The sequence below is a fragment of the Pituophis catenifer genome, unplaced genomic scaffold, assembly GCF_029215685.1.
Source record: "Pituophis catenifer annectens isolate HBS135680 unplaced genomic scaffold, rPitCat1.0.hap2 SCAF_13, whole genome shotgun sequence".
Lineage (NCBI taxonomy): Eukaryota > Metazoa > Chordata > Lepidosauria > Squamata > Colubridae > Pituophis > Pituophis catenifer.
Window position 1 is genome coordinate 211,122 of NW_027256893.1, and position 15,404 is coordinate 226,525.

General features: G+C 40.4%; 1 protein-coding gene across 4 annotated transcripts in view; it reads left to right on the forward strand.

Annotated features, from left to right (window-relative positions):
- The window catches only part of CNOT1 (CCR4-NOT transcription complex subunit 1), a 161,666-nt gene extending 146,855 nt beyond the window's left edge, over positions 1–14,811 (forward strand). For all 4 annotated transcript variants that reach the window (XM_070953113.1, XM_070953115.1, XM_070953114.1 and 1 more), the window contains exons 43-49: positions 5,663–5,764; positions 6,780–6,953; positions 11,202–11,351; positions 11,713–11,893; positions 13,155–13,287; positions 13,571–13,705; positions 13,790–14,811. In XM_070953113.1, the coding sequence (XP_070809214.1) occupies positions 5,663–5,764; positions 6,780–6,953; positions 11,202–11,351; positions 11,713–11,893; positions 13,155–13,287; positions 13,571–13,705; positions 13,790–13,868 (954 nt within the window). In that variant the 3' untranslated portion in view covers positions 13,869–14,811. The remainder of the gene's footprint in view (positions 1–5,662; positions 5,765–6,779; positions 6,954–11,201; positions 11,352–11,712; positions 11,894–13,154; positions 13,288–13,570; positions 13,706–13,789) is intronic.
- The last annotated feature ends 593 nt before the right edge of the window (positions 14,812–15,404 follow it).

Sequence of the window (15,404 nt, forward strand, 5' to 3'; positions counted from 1 at the left end):
GTGGTGGTAGCCAAAAAAGCTAATACAACCCTTGGTTGTATAAACGGGCATAGAATCAAAATCATGTGAAGTATTAGTACCACTTTAAAAAGCCATAGTAAGGCCACACCTGCAATACTGCATCCAGTTTTGATCACAATATTTAAAAAAAGATGTTGAGACTTTGGAAAAAGTATAAAGAAGAGCAACTAAGATGATTAAAGGCCTGGAGACTAAAACACATGCAGTTTTAGTTGCAGGATTTCGGTTTGGCAGGATTTCGGTTTGGCCAGTCCAGAGAAAAGAAGGACTACAAGTGACATGATAGCAGTTTTCCAGTATTTGAGGAGCTGCCACAAAGAAAAGGGGTCAATTTATTATCTAAAGCATCAGAAGGCAGGACAAGAATCGATAGAAACTAATCAAGGAGAGAAGCAACCTGGAATTAAGGAGAAACTGCCTAACCATGAGGACAATTAAGCAGTGGAACAGCTTGCCTTTAGAAGTTGTGGGTGCTTCATCACTGGGGGGTTTTTAAAGAAAAGACTGGATATTCACTTGTCTGAAATGGTATAGGATCTTCTGCTTGAACAGGGGGCTGACTAGAAGACCTCCAAGGTCCCTTCCAGCTCTATTCTGGTTGGTTGATTGAAGGACTATATGCCGTAGAGATAAATGCATGAGGGATACCTGTAACCTTTTATTTATTTATTAAATTGATACACTGCCCATCTCACCTAGAGGCAACTCTTAAGTGGCTAAAAACAAAGTAAAATCAATAAAATATTTTATTTATTTATTTTGTCGCATTTCTATGCTGCCTAACTCCCAAGGGACTCTGGGCAGCTTACAACAAAGAATAAAACAATGCGAACAATCCCATAAAAAATGTTAAAAAGAAAAACATTAAAACATTAAAAATTTTAAAAACGTTAAAACACATGCATTCCAATTCATGGCCAGGTCTCGCAAGATCATTACAACGAGATCAACGGCCCCAGACCTGCCGGAAGAGCCAGGTCTTCACCGCTTTGCGGAAGGCCAATAGGGTGGGGGCGGTCCGGACCTCAGGAGGTAATTGGTTCCAGAGAGCCGGGGCAGCCACAGAGAAGGCCCTCCCCCGCGGGCCCGCCAGCTGACATTGTTTAGCTGACGGGATCCGGAGGAGACCGACTCTGTGGGATCTTACCGGTCGCTGGGAGCTATGTGGTAGAAGGCGGTCTCGAAGATAGCCTGGCCCTGAGCCATTTAGGGCTTTATTTTTTATTTTTATTTTTTTGTTTTAATTTTTTTATTAAATTTTTTTAAATAACATTACAAACAACATATACAATACTTCACCCTGTGCTATACATAAGAAAGGAAGATTTGGTTCTTCGGATATATCCTCATGATCGCCAAAATCCACGTTCTCGGGGTACAGGTACCGAAGCATCCAATTTTCCCAGCACATAGTCCACGAATGGTTTCCAAATTTTCCAGAAAATATCTTCTTTATAGTCACCATTTCTAATTTTAATATCGCATGTCATTTTATCGTTTAAAGCTAATTTCCACATTTCACAATACCATTCTTCTATTCTAAAATTCACATCTAATTTCCAATAACTGGCTATTGTAATTCTACCCGTTATAATCATAATTCTAATCAATTCTTTCTCATATTTTGTTGGTTCTATTTCCTTAATTATCAACAGTAATATAGTTTCTGGTCTCAATATTATTGCTTTCCCCATCATTTCAAATATCATTTCCTCCAATTGTTGCCAAAACTTTTTAACTTTATCACATTTGTACCACATATGTTCATAAGTCCCTAATTCCATATCACATCTCCAACATTGTTTACTAATTTTGTTATCCATCAATGACAATCTTAATGGAGTCAAATACCATTTCCAAACAACCTTATAATTATGCTCTTTAATCCTTACAGATAAAGTCTTCATAATTCTACTCTTCCAATTCACATTCCAATCTAAATCTGATATTTTAATATTAAGTTCTTTTTCCCAATTCAACTTCATCACCCTTTGTGGTTTTCCATCAAAATTTATAATCTTATATATCTTACTAACGAGTCCCTTTAGCCTAATTTCATCTTTCATAATTTGGAATACTAAATGTTCAAATTCAGTTTTACTTCTACTTATCGAACAATTGTCCCTTACTTTCTTAGTCCATTTTTCTATCTGTATTTTTTCAAACCAGCCTAAACCCAATTTTTCAATGATTTCTTTTTTCCTCCTTTCATTTTCTGAAGTTTTTAACCAATCTATTATAATTTGTATATTTTCATCTTCCATTACCCTATCACGACTTATATTAGTTTTAATCGGCCAATTTTCAATTGTCTTCCCTAAGAAAATTATATCTGGAATTAAAATTTTAACAAATTTATTCCAAATTTTACTCAGTCCCTTTAACCAATAGCTATTAATTACACATTTTGATTTGGCTTTATCTAAAAACCATGTTGAGCCAAATCTCTTGATGTCTTTTAATTCTAAATCTCTCCAATGACTATCTTCACCTTTAAATATTTTTACCACAGTCCGAATAGCATAAGCCCAATAATAATTGAGTAGTTTGGGGATTCCCAATCCACCTTCCTTTTGATTTTGATACCACATTTTCTTCACTAATCTAGGTCTTTTCCCACCATTGCAAAATTTATCCAATTTCTTCTGATATCCTTCAATATCTTTCTCTGTCAAGTTTAACGGTAACATCTCAAAGAAAAAATTAAACTTTGGCAACAACATCATCTTACACATTGCAATTCTACTAAACCAAGACAACTTTATCATTTTATATTTATCTATCTTTTTCTCAATTTCATTCATCACCACAACATAATTTAGTTTTTTCATTTCTTTAACTTTGAGTGAAAGTGTTATGCCCAAATATTTCAGTGTATTTTTAATCCTTATCCCAAGTTGTTCTTGCATATTCTCCCACTCCTTACCATTATTATTCATTAATAGTTCAGATTTTGACCAATTTATTTTCAAACCTGTCATTTCCTCAAATTCTTCCAAATACTTATGTATCTTTTTCAAATCTTTCTCCATATTTTTCAAAATAATCAAAGTATCATCCGCATACAGATTTATCTTATATCCCTTATACCCTTCTAATTCTTCATCTTTTTCTATCATTTTAGTCAAAATTTCCATAACTAATAAAAATAATGTTGGAGACAGGGGACATCCTTGTCTCGTACCCGCTTCCAATCTTATCTCTTCTGTCAACCTTCCGTTCACCTTCACTCTTGCACTACTTTTTTGATACAGTTTTGAAATAACATGTATAAACTTATTACCAAAACCTAGTACACCATTTAGGGCTTTAAAGGTAATGACCAACACCTTGAATTGCACCCAGAGACCAATAGGGAGCCAGTGCAGCTTGCGGAGAATTGGTGTAATGTGGATGTATCTAGGCGCACCCACTATAACTCACGCGGCTGCATAAAACATTAAAATATTGAAATAATAAATATTAACATTAAAATTGACTTAAAATTAGTGAAGATGGCAAAGGGGCCCCAAGAACTGACCACACAGTTGAATTTTGTGCCAGCTGTAGCTTCCGAGTACTCTTCAAAGGTAGCCCCATGTAGAGTGTGTTGCAATCGTTAAAACGTGAGATGACCTGAGTGACTGAGCACAGGGATTCCTAATCCAGGACAGGATATAAATTGCACAAAGGCTTTCCTAGCCACAACTGCTAACTGCTCTTTGAACCATTGCCAGGCTGTTGCTATGCAAGAGTGCCACAAACACTTGATACAGCTGTGGGAAAAAAGGTTTGAAGACTACAGAATCCATTTTTATCTATTGACCTCCACATCATGCTGTCAGTTTCAAATTCTTAGAAAGTTCTGGGATTTCCCATGTTCTTTCCCAGCACCATTCAAGTGCAACACTGGAGAAGTCAGTGATCAAATGGTCACAACCTTCATCTTGAACGAGATAAAACAGATAAAGGCTGCATGTTAACCTCCCCCAACCAGATACTGGGGATCAGACCATCTTCCTGTGTCATTCATCCCTTTGTTCCAGGCATCTTTCAAGATCAAGACCATTAACATCTTCTCTCACGCCTCCTTAATTTGAGACTTTTAGGCCCCAGGTTGATGTTCTTTAGCTAGACACGGAAAACAGCCTCCCTTTGCTCTCAGCGTAGGCTTCATAAGAATCAAGGCTACTTTGCTTTGAAATGAGAGAATTGTGCTTTGAAAGCTGCTGTGGTTCTAACCTTAGTTCAATTTGTACTGACACCTGCTGCTGAAGTGAGGAATTAGCAAAGGATCAGGAATCATGAAAGAAGTTTGCAATATACTGTAGCAAAGTTTCTTGGTTTATCATCCAATATAGGGCAATCCTACTCTTTATGAGCTCATTCTCGGGAGCACTTATCCTGTTATCAGGCATACATGACAGAATAACACTCTCATTGGAGAAAGTGTTTCAGAAGACAAATACCAAATTGTCCAGTTTTTCTAGATAAAGATGAAATGTTTCTCAAAGGAGGAATCAAACACATGATACTCTTAGTCACCATCAGAAATGGTGTTGAAGATCATAACCTCAGCCATGCTTTGCTAACCTGTAGCTTTGGTCTCTTGGCCATACTAAAAATGCCTGGAGTTTTTATGTGATAACAATAATGGCTTGTTGTGAAGACTAATGATGCCTTGGATGGAGTTCAAAAATTACAGACTGTGGTCTATAAATGGAGTCTTCAATACTTTTCCATTCCCAGCTGTGGCCTTGGAGTCATGCAGGCCATGCTGCTCCGAGTTCATTGGTGTCATCATCTAGCCTTGTACAACAAGCTGAGTTTGTGGTTCAGCTTTTCGGCAACAACCCTGCTTCTGCTGTTTGGTGATTGGTTGATCACCAAAACCTTGGTGAAGAACATGTCACTGGAATATAATGGAAGACTTCGAATGTCAGGCACCCCTTCATCTAGTCTGCCCTCCTATCCTGTTTTGTGTCTTCGTTTTCTCTTGTCATTAAAGCAGTTGATTATTTCAGCCTCAGGATTGGTGTGGCCCATGTCTTGCATGCACGGCAGCTTCTGCCAGAAGTCTCCAGAAGGTTTGGAATGGGGCCTGTGTCAGTGGGGGGGAAAACATGTATGGATAAATGCATAAGTGATCCTCAAAGGACCTAGTGGCAGGCAAGTAGCAAGTTTTTGTTAGTGATTACATTCATTAGTATATGTTTCTTTTGAGGAAATGTAATTGAGAGCTACCCTTTAATTTTCAATCAGTTTACTCTAGTCTTGAATTTCGATACAGCCATTGAGGTAGACTCTCTGGTATGCTTTACTGTATTTTTCATTTCATATTATTGTACTTCTGTTGTTTATTGTTTGGTTATTGTTATGTTTACTTTTTTTTTTTTAACCTTTTTTCTACTTTATTGTTGTAAGCTGCCTGGAGTAGCACCATGACAAGATGGGCAGCAAATAAATTTAGCATTTATTAAAACAATAAATCAATCGAGGCAAGCCAATTCATTGTTCCACTTCCGCTCCTTTTATATTTGTTTCTGGGACCTTGAACATCTTTAGAATCGTCCTGATATGCTGTTGAGTACAAGTTGTTTAATCACTGGAGTTAGATGGGAAGTGCTGGACATTGCTCTAATTCCTTTCTTTCTCTTTCTAGGGTTGGCCCATGTATGCACAACTCTTGATTGACCTGTTTAAATATTTGGCTCCTTTCCTGAGAAATGTGGAACTTGCCAAGCCTATGCAAATTTTGTACAAGGTAAATTAGGAGACAATTTGAGGAGGGGAAGAAGGGAAATTGGAACAGACCAGAAGAAAGTAGAATGGCTAGTTAATTCCTGTAACAAACTGAGGGAATTAACAGAATGCTTTTCCTTACAGTTTCCCATATAAAGATTGCTGTATTACTGTATTACTTTTTACTGTTGTTTAAAACACATACGCTCTTAAATCTAGCTGAAACCAAGGACTTTTAATGCGCATATGATCTGAGTGCTCATTAATGCCACTTCTAACAAAATTAGTTGATTACAATAAATTCACGTTAGTGATGTTTCTAGGATTTTTCCATTATGACTGACTATATAACTCATTGATAGAGTCCTTATCTTTTGACTTTAAGTTTGCAAAAATTATGAACAACCCACTCCTAGCGGTGCATGCCGATCTTCCTCATTTATCAGCCAGAAGACTCTAATCCAAGAAGCCCCCACTGGCCCTTGCACAATATCTGCCCAGCAACTTTAACATCAATTCCCAATGGAAAGCCAAAGGGGTCGCCAAACACCCAGACATAGGAAGACATATAAATGACCCCATTAAAAAAAAGTGCTAGTTTTGAACTACCACATCAGCAATGTACAACCCTGAATAGGATTTGCACAGGGCGTCTGCCAGGGCTCTTTGTATAAATGGGGCCTGATATCCTCCCCTCAGTGTGACTGCGGGCTCCCACGTCAAACTCTAGATTACATCGTGATTGGCTGAAAGCTGAGGGCATCTACCAGTCCAGTATCTGATTTTTTAATATAAATAATGCTGCGCTTCAGTGGTTAGATGGCCTAGACACTGGTATTTGAACATAGATCTTTTTAACATTTATATTTTATTGGGGTATGAAATGTTAATATATATTGCTAGTCCATATATGACATGCCATATGCTAAATAAACAACTGCAATTCTGCTATCTTTAAGTGTCTGTACGCTCTCTGTCTCTCACACTTTCTCTCATGATAGATTGGTAATTTCTCCTCTTAATGTTCCTATTCATAGGGAACACTACGTGTGTTACTGGTATTATTACACGATTTCCCAGAATTCCTTTGTGATTACCACTATGGATTTTGTGATGTGATTCCTCCAAACTGTATTCAGCTAAGGAATCTGATTTTGAGTGCCTTTCCACGTAATATGAGGCTTCCTGACCCCTTCACTCCCAACCTTAAGGTAAGATACTTGGTACTTTCATTTTTAAAAGATATTTATGTGTTAGGATTTTATTGTTTTAATGCTGGAAGCCATCCAGAGTTGTTCGTTACGAGATGGACACCAAATACATTCAATAAATAAATAAACTGCAAGTTCTGTAACATTGAAAGATTTAAGACTGTATGATGTGTTGCAGCTTGTTCTCATTTAGCAACCCTTAACAGTTAAGACAGTGATTCTCACCTTTGACAGGCCTATAAAGCAAAGGAAAGCTGTAGTAAGACCATAAGAACAGTTGCAGATTCACTTAGCAATTACTTTGTTTAATGATCAAGTTGCCGATTCCAATTCTGGTCACTAACATTACCAGCAACATGGTAAGAAGGGACCTTGGAAAGTTTCTAGTCCAGCCCCTGGTCTCAAGCAAGAGACCATATACCATTCTGGACAAATGGCTGTGCAATCGCTTCTTTAAAAAGAAGGCTTCTGGAGGGAAGCCATTCCACTGATTAATTGTTCTCACTGTCAGGAAATTTCTCCTTAGTTCTAGGTTGGATCTTTAATGACTTCTAATCCTGCTTTGGAGAATAGGTTGCCTCCCTGGCCTTTGGGACAGCCCTCAAATATTGGAAGACTTCTATCATGTCACCCCTGGTCCTTCTTTTCACTAGACTAGGCACACCCAATTCCTGAAACCGTTCATCATACCCTTTAGCCTCTACACCCCTAATCATCTGTGTTGCTCTTCTCTATACTCCTTATAGAATCTCAGCATCTTTTTTCTCACAGCGACCAGAACTGGATGCAGTGTGGTCTTACCAATGCACTCTAAAGCAGTACTATCACTTCACGTGATTTTGATTCTGTCCCTCTGTTGATGCAGACTTAGACTACCTGTAATGCATCTTCCATCTCAGGTTCTTAAGTTTAGCAAATTGGTGTTATCTTGAATCGTCATCATTGGGTAGCAATTCCCACTAAAGCTTCCTTCTGATACTATTCTAACTTTTCAGATAAAACCTAAACTAAAAATTTCCTAAGAACAACCATCTAATTCATTTTACTATTTCTTTGTGTTTTGTCCCTCCTGCCATTCAGAACTGTAGTTTTGGCCTCTCAGTTTGCAGTCTGGTGCACCTTGGGTGTGGCAGACCTCAATTCAATCTTACTTTTCTCTTAGTTTGTTACATTTCTTTCAAAAGCATGCTGCAAGGAAAGCACCAAATGTCCCAGTTTGTTCAGTTCAATAATTGCCTGTCTGTCCCACTTAGCATAACACAATGGCTGCACCAAGAAGAGGGTTTGGAAAGCAGTTAGGGGGAAGGAGATGAAGAACTCAGGAGCTCTGCTGCATCCCTGGTTTTGCCAGAGTGCTTGTAGAGGGAGCATTACTTGCACTGAGGTAGTTTCAGAGGAGAGCATTGCAGACTGACTCTGCCCACAGCCAGGAGATCGATCCTGATGTGTCAGGAGGTTGACTCAGCCATCCATCCTTCTGAGGTCCATAAAATAAGGATCCAGATTGTTGGGGGCAGTACACTGTTATTATAAACTAAAGCACTGTGGGGCAGGTAATTACTGTCTAATTACTGTTGCTATTGCTATAAGTAAGCAGAACAAAGTTCTATATAGAATGCAGCTTTTTTGTTTCCATTGGAGGAACTGAGAGATGCAGGAAACTGCTCTTGTGCCCTGCAGAAATGCCCTTTGTTTTGTTCCCTGAAGACAAGTACGATGGATGCTGCTATAGGAGGCTGTCTTTCTAAAAGACAGGAAAAATACTTACTTTCCACTCTAAGGGGAATATTCTTAAATAGGAGCTGTGAAGAGTTTGCAGACACACCACAGTGCCAAGATCCCTCCCAGAAAACAGAAAAGGCTCACTGGAGAGCAGAGAATAGAGGAAAATGACATAAGAATCCAACTACTCTTCAGAGCCTCAGATTAGATCACTGGGTCTCACCAACCCTGGATGAAGCGCAGTTGTTATAAGCCTCGAGATCTGAGGAGCAGAGGGAAGGCTTTTGCCCTGAAGAGCAGGAAGCAACCAGTGGTGGGGATTTGAGATGCCTGAAAGACTGAAGCAGCCATCTTGACATTTGGATAACCTTGTTAAGAAAACCTTGCTTTTGTATCCTGATGGTCACATTGGAGACATGATGAAAAGATTCCTATGGCTCTTTAAGATTTCTCACAAATATAGGAGTAAACTATGAATGAAATTTTGCTAAAGGAAAAGTTGACATCTCTTGCAGCTTGTGTATACAGTCAGGTCCAGAAATATTGGGACATCAACACAATTCTAACATCTTTGGCTCTATACACCACCACAATGGAGTTGGAATGAAACAAACACAATGTGCTTTAACTGCAGACTGTCAGCTTTAATTTGAGGGTATGTACATCCAACTCAGGTGAACAGTGTAGGACTTACAGCAGTTTGCATATGTGCCTCCCACTTGTTAAGGGACCAAAGGTAATGGGACAGAATAATAATCATAAATCAAACTTTCCCTTCTTAATACTTGGTTGCAAATCCTTTGCAGTCAATCACAGCCTGAAGTCTGGAACGCATAGACATCACCAGACGCTGGGTTTCATCCCTGGTGATGCTCTGCCAGGCCTCTACTGCAACTGTCTTCAGTTCCTGCTTGTTCTTGGGGCATTTTCCCTTCAGTTTTGTCTTCAGCAAGTGAAATGCATGCTCAATGGGATTCAGGTCAGGTGATTGACTTGGCCATTGCATAACATTCCACTTCTGTCCCTTCAAAAACTCTTTGGTTGCTTTTGCAGTATGCTTTGGGTCATTGTCCATCTGCACTGTGAAGCGCCGTCCAATGAGTTCTGCAGCATTTGGCTGAATGTGAGCAGATAATATTGCCCGAAACACTTCAGAATTCATCCTGCTGCTTTTGTCAGCAGTCACATCATCAATAAATACAAGAGAACCAGTTCCATTGGCAGCCATACATGCCCACACCATGACACTACCACCACCATGCTTCACTGATGAGGTGGTATGCTTAGGATCATGAGCAGTTCCTTTCCTTCTCCATACTCTTCTCTTTCCATCACTCTGGTACAAGTTGATCTTGGTCTCATCTGTCCATAAGATCTTGTTCCAGAACTGTGAAGGCTTTGTTAGATGTTGTTTGGCAAACTCTAATCTGGCCTTCCTGTTTTTGAGGCTCACCAATGGTTTACATCTTGTGGTGAACCCTCTGGTGAAGTCTTCTCTTGATTGTTGACTTTGACACACATACACCTACCTCCTGGAGAGTGTTCTTGATCTGGCCAACTGTTGTGAAGGGTGTTTTCTTCACCAGGGAAATAATTCTTCGGTCATCCACCACAGTTGTTTTCCGTGGTCTCCCGGGTCACCGGTGCGTTCCTTCTTTTTAAGAATGTTCCAAACAGTTGTTTTGGCCATGCCTAATGTTCTTGCTATCTCTCTGATGGGTTTGTTTTGTTTCTTCAGCCTAATGATGGCTTGCTTCACTGATAGTGACAGCTCTTTGGATCTCATCTTGAGAGTTGACAGCAACAGATTCCAAATGCAAATAGCACACTTGAAATGAACTCTGGGCCTTTTATCTGCACATTGTAATTGGGGTAATGAGGGAATATCACACACCTGGCCATGGAACAGCTGAGAAGCCAATTGTCCCATTACCTTTGGTCCCTTAACAAGTGGGAGGCACATATGCAAACTGCTGTAAATCCTACACCGTTCACCTAAGTTGGATGTACATACCCTCAAATTAAAGCTGACAGTCTGCAGTTAAAGCACATAGTGTTTGTTTCATTCCAACTCCATTGTGGTAGTGTATAGAGCCAAAGATGTTAGAATTGTATCAATGTCCCAATATTTCTGGACCTGACTGTATATCCTACATCAAGTACAAGTAGTCCTTGACTTATAAGTAAAATTTCTATTGCTAAGTAACACAGTTGTTAAGTGAATCTGGCTTCCCCATTGACTTTGCCTGTCAGAAGGGGAATCACATGACCCTGGGACACTGTGACCATCAAATACATACCAGTTGTCAAGTGTCTGAATTTTGATCACATGACCATGGAAATGCTTGAACAGTTTTAAGAGTGAAAAATGATCATAAGTCACTTTTTCAGTACCATTGCAAGTTCAAACAATCGCTGAATGGTTGTAAGTTAGGGACTACCTATAAAGTTACTTTGTGCTACTTAAAAGATAAGCTAACTGCAGTCTTTTAGACAGTGCTAAGATTGTTGGTGCATTCTTGACAGGTTGACATGCTGAGCGAGATCAATATTGCTCCACGGATCCTCACCAATTTTACTGGTGTGATGCCACCTCAGTTCAAGAAGGATTTGGATTCCTATCTCAAAACTCGTTCTCCGGTCACGTTCCTCTCTGACTTGCGCAGCAACTTGCAGGTGAGACCTTTGGTCAAGATCAAATTTATAGTGAGAATGGTGCTAGACATTTGCTCCGAGGACACAGATGGGTGTTTTATTAAACAGGTCTAATCCCTGGGCCAGTCCATCACGCTTCAGCCTCCCCACTCCCCTGGACATTTTTAAAAGCCAGCAAGGTTTAAAACTGCATTACATGCTTAATATGTCGCAAATACCGTTGCTTTTAAAATTTTGTATATTTAAGTTGTAAAGCTCTTGCTTGGTGAGTGGTAGGAAAAGTGGAGAAACTGCTCGCTCCCAGAATTTTATCAAATTTCACACTTCCTTAGAAGTCTATTCCAGATGAATGATTCTCCTTCATTTGCCTTTGTTCCACCAGGTATCAAATGAGCCTGGCAATCGTTACAATATTCAGCTGATCAATGCCTTGGTGCTTTATGTCGGTACACAAGCGATTGCACACATTCATAATAAGGGCAGCACACCGTCCATGAGCACCATCACTCATTCAGCCCACATGGACATCTTCCAGAACCTTGCTGTCGATCTGGACACAGAAGGTAACCCAGAAGCAGGAGGGGGTTTGGGAACAAAGCTGCAAATGTGATTTTATGGGTCATGGGACCACCTTTATACTTTCCAAACCAAGCCCCCAGAAATGGTTTTTATTTAACTACAACTATTTCACAACTAGAGTAAATGATAACTATTTAACTTATACTGGCCACAAGGAGGAGGATTATTCTCATTCAATTCAGGACTCATGTGAACCCTCATGCGTGAGGACATGGCATAATGCAATCCATATCCCTCTCATTTGAGAGGTTAAGAAAAGAAAGGTGGGCTGTAAATAGCATTCTAAAGAAAGAGAATGTTGACAAGTTAAGCTGCATTTGGCTGCTTTTTCAGGATATTTTGAAGGTAACCACCAGGGGTAATTCCAAATAGCGGGATCACCACAGACCTACATCCCCCTTCCTCCAGTAATATGGAGGGACATTAAGTCTTCTGGAGCAACCACAGCCTCAAGTGTTGCTCCTTTAGATTACATCTGAGCTGCCGGCTTAGGTAGAGGTGGAACCCCTGAAGAAAGGCTGCCAGCTCCTGCAGTGACCCAGCAGGATATCATGGTCATGGGTACTAAAAGCCACAGAGGGGCACCATAACTACCTTATGACTACTTTGAATCCTGATTGACAGGAATCCAGATAGTCTGTTTCTCCCAGATCCTCATCAATGTCTCTCATCCCCAACAAGTATGAACATTGTATGAGTTGCAAAGTACAGGACCTGGGGAAAGTAGCTTGTTTTAGGGGTCCTGACTGAGAGAAGATGAGCCCTTGGGTAACTCGGCCCCCAGTCATGAAGGGCTTTAAAGGGGACAGGTTGCACCTTGAAATGCATCCAGAAACATGCTGGACACCAGTGCAGCCCACAAAATAGTTGTGTTGCATATATCAAAAACTCTTACTACCCGTGCAGCCAGTGACTTGAGGTCGAAGAAGCTCCCTCTGGTGTCCGACCTCTTTTCTGGAGAATTTGTTGGCTTTCCTTGCTCCCTATTGAGACAAGGGCAAAAGCAGGGCCTCTGGACTACCTGTAACAGAGCTGGACACCAGCATCCTTTGTTTTATAATCCCATATAAAATGTTTGTTGATGGTGGGAAGAATGGCTGACTCATTTGAGTTGTGTGAACCTGGCCAATTTTCTGAGCCTCTTCCCAGCTTGCACAAAATATAGGGCACCACATTTTGTGCACTAGGTGTTAGATGAAAGCAAACCTGTCTTTTCTCTCATTTTCTTTTGGTGCTCCATTCCAGGTCGGTACCTCTTCCTGAATGCAATTGCCAATCAGTTGCGGTATCCCAACAGCCACACGCACTACTTCAGCTGCACCATGCTTTACTTGTTTGCAGAAGCCAATACAGAAGCTATTCAAGAGCAGATCACCAGGTACTGTTGAGAATGAGCAGAAGATATGAGACTCGACAGATAAGCAGGGTTTTACTCCTGCAGGCCAAAAGTTGCAAAAAAAAAAAAAAAAAAATCTCCTTAACCAGAAAACCAGATTATGCCTGTTAAGATTTAAGGGGCGAGCAAGCTCCAGATCTAAAATTAAGATTTAACAATGTCACTGCAGCTACGTTAGTGAGCTATTGCTGTTTGCCCTAAAGGGCTTTGTAATTGTTTCTGCTTTTTGCCTTTTTTTTCATAATTTCATCTTGGTTTTTAACAGGGTTTTGTTAGAACGACTGATTGTAAATAGGCCTCATCCCTGGGGCCTCTTAATCACCTTCATTGAATTGATTAAAAATCCAGCATTTAAATTCTGGAACCATGAGTTCGTTCACTGTGCTCCAGAAATTGAAAAGTGAGTAAATCTGAAGCACAAAGTCATTTGTATTGGGAGATTAATCTATTTGTCTTGAAATTAAGTCCTTCCTTCTTGTTCTAGGCTGTTCCAGTCAGTCGCACAGTGTTGTATGGGGCAGAAACAGGCACAGCAAGTAATGGAAGGAACTGGAGCCAGCTAGAAAAAGCGAACTTTGTAGGGATGGTGCCAGCCTGGAGCTCTCTATCAAGCTGACAGAAGAAAATGGGCAGGTCTGCCTAGACCATTGGGCTGCCTTCCCTCCCCCCCTCTTGGGCTTAAACCACAGGTCTTTTGGCCAGAAATCTCCTCCTACGTGGGCAAGTTACAAAGTTGAAAACAAAGTTTCTCACTCTTGGCCAAAATTCAGAAGATACTGTGAATATAATTTTGAACTATTGTAAATACACAGAACAGAAATATTTGTTGGAACTTTGGATTTGTGCATATTGTGTTTCAAGAGAGGCACATAAGTTGTGCCTGACCAGCTTATAATAAAGTGGCTGCTGATGCCAAGCCCTTGTCTGGGGCAGATCTGCTCATCTGACATTCCCGGACTCCCAAAGAGTATGGAAAAGCCAGTTTAAATATTATGTAACTTATTTTTCTTGGGGGTGGGACTTCTAAATCACAAAATTCTCCAAAAACAAAGGATGCTCAGGATCCTATAGAATATTAAAGGGAAGATGGGAGAGTGTTGGGACCCAGGATGTTGCTTTTCCCGTACCAGATGCTGCCATCCGAGGCCGGCCAGTAGAGTCTGGCACTCCTTGACAGAGAGAAATCTCCAGCCCTTTGGAAGAGGGCTGATCCTTTTAGCAAGAGAAACGACCAGGCCTATAGATTTTCTTTCTTTATGCTTGTAAATTTGGGAGGGGGAGGATGTGAATCTGTTAACTGCTCCCCTGTGGCCACAAAGTTTGAGTTTGTAAAAATAACAAAAAGGACCAATACAGCCCATTTTGTAAGGATTTTGAATGTTTTGTAAATGTATTGGTCCATGTGTTGTATTTTGTAGCCTTTCTAGTTCTCTTGGGCTTTAGTTCTCCCACTTCTTGTATGTATGCCTTCTGCAGTTAAACATTAAAGTCATGACAAGCAGCAAATGTCTTTCGTTCTCTCACCACCTTCCACATTACAGCACATCAGAAAAGCAAAACATTTTCATTTTATTTTTAAACTAACAGAAAAATAAACACAATTTTAAAAGGACTTTTATTACATGAAGTCAACATTAAGACACCAGTCAAGGTTAATTCCAAAAAGTTCAAGATTCGCAATACAGTACTTATGAAACTATGGGGAATAAGGTAAGATGAACACAGAACATAGAATCTTATGGCTGGAAAGGACCTTGAAAGTCTTTAGTCCAAACCCCTCCTCAAGCAGGATACCCTATACCCGTGATGGCAAACCTATGGCACGCGTGCCACAGGTGGCACGTGGAGCCATATCTGTGGGCACGTGAGTGTTGCCGTAGCTCAGCTCCAGCGCGCATGCACGCACCGGCCAGCTGATTTTCTAGCCGCCTGGGCTGACCGGAAGTCGAGAAACTAACCGTTTCCAGTCTCCGGAGGACCTCCAGTGGGATGGGGAAGGCTATTTTTGCCCTCCCCAGGTTCCAAGAAAGCCTCTGGAGCCTGGGGAGGGCGAAAAATGGCCTACTGGCCCACCGTGCAATTGCATGCCAAAAGCAGGG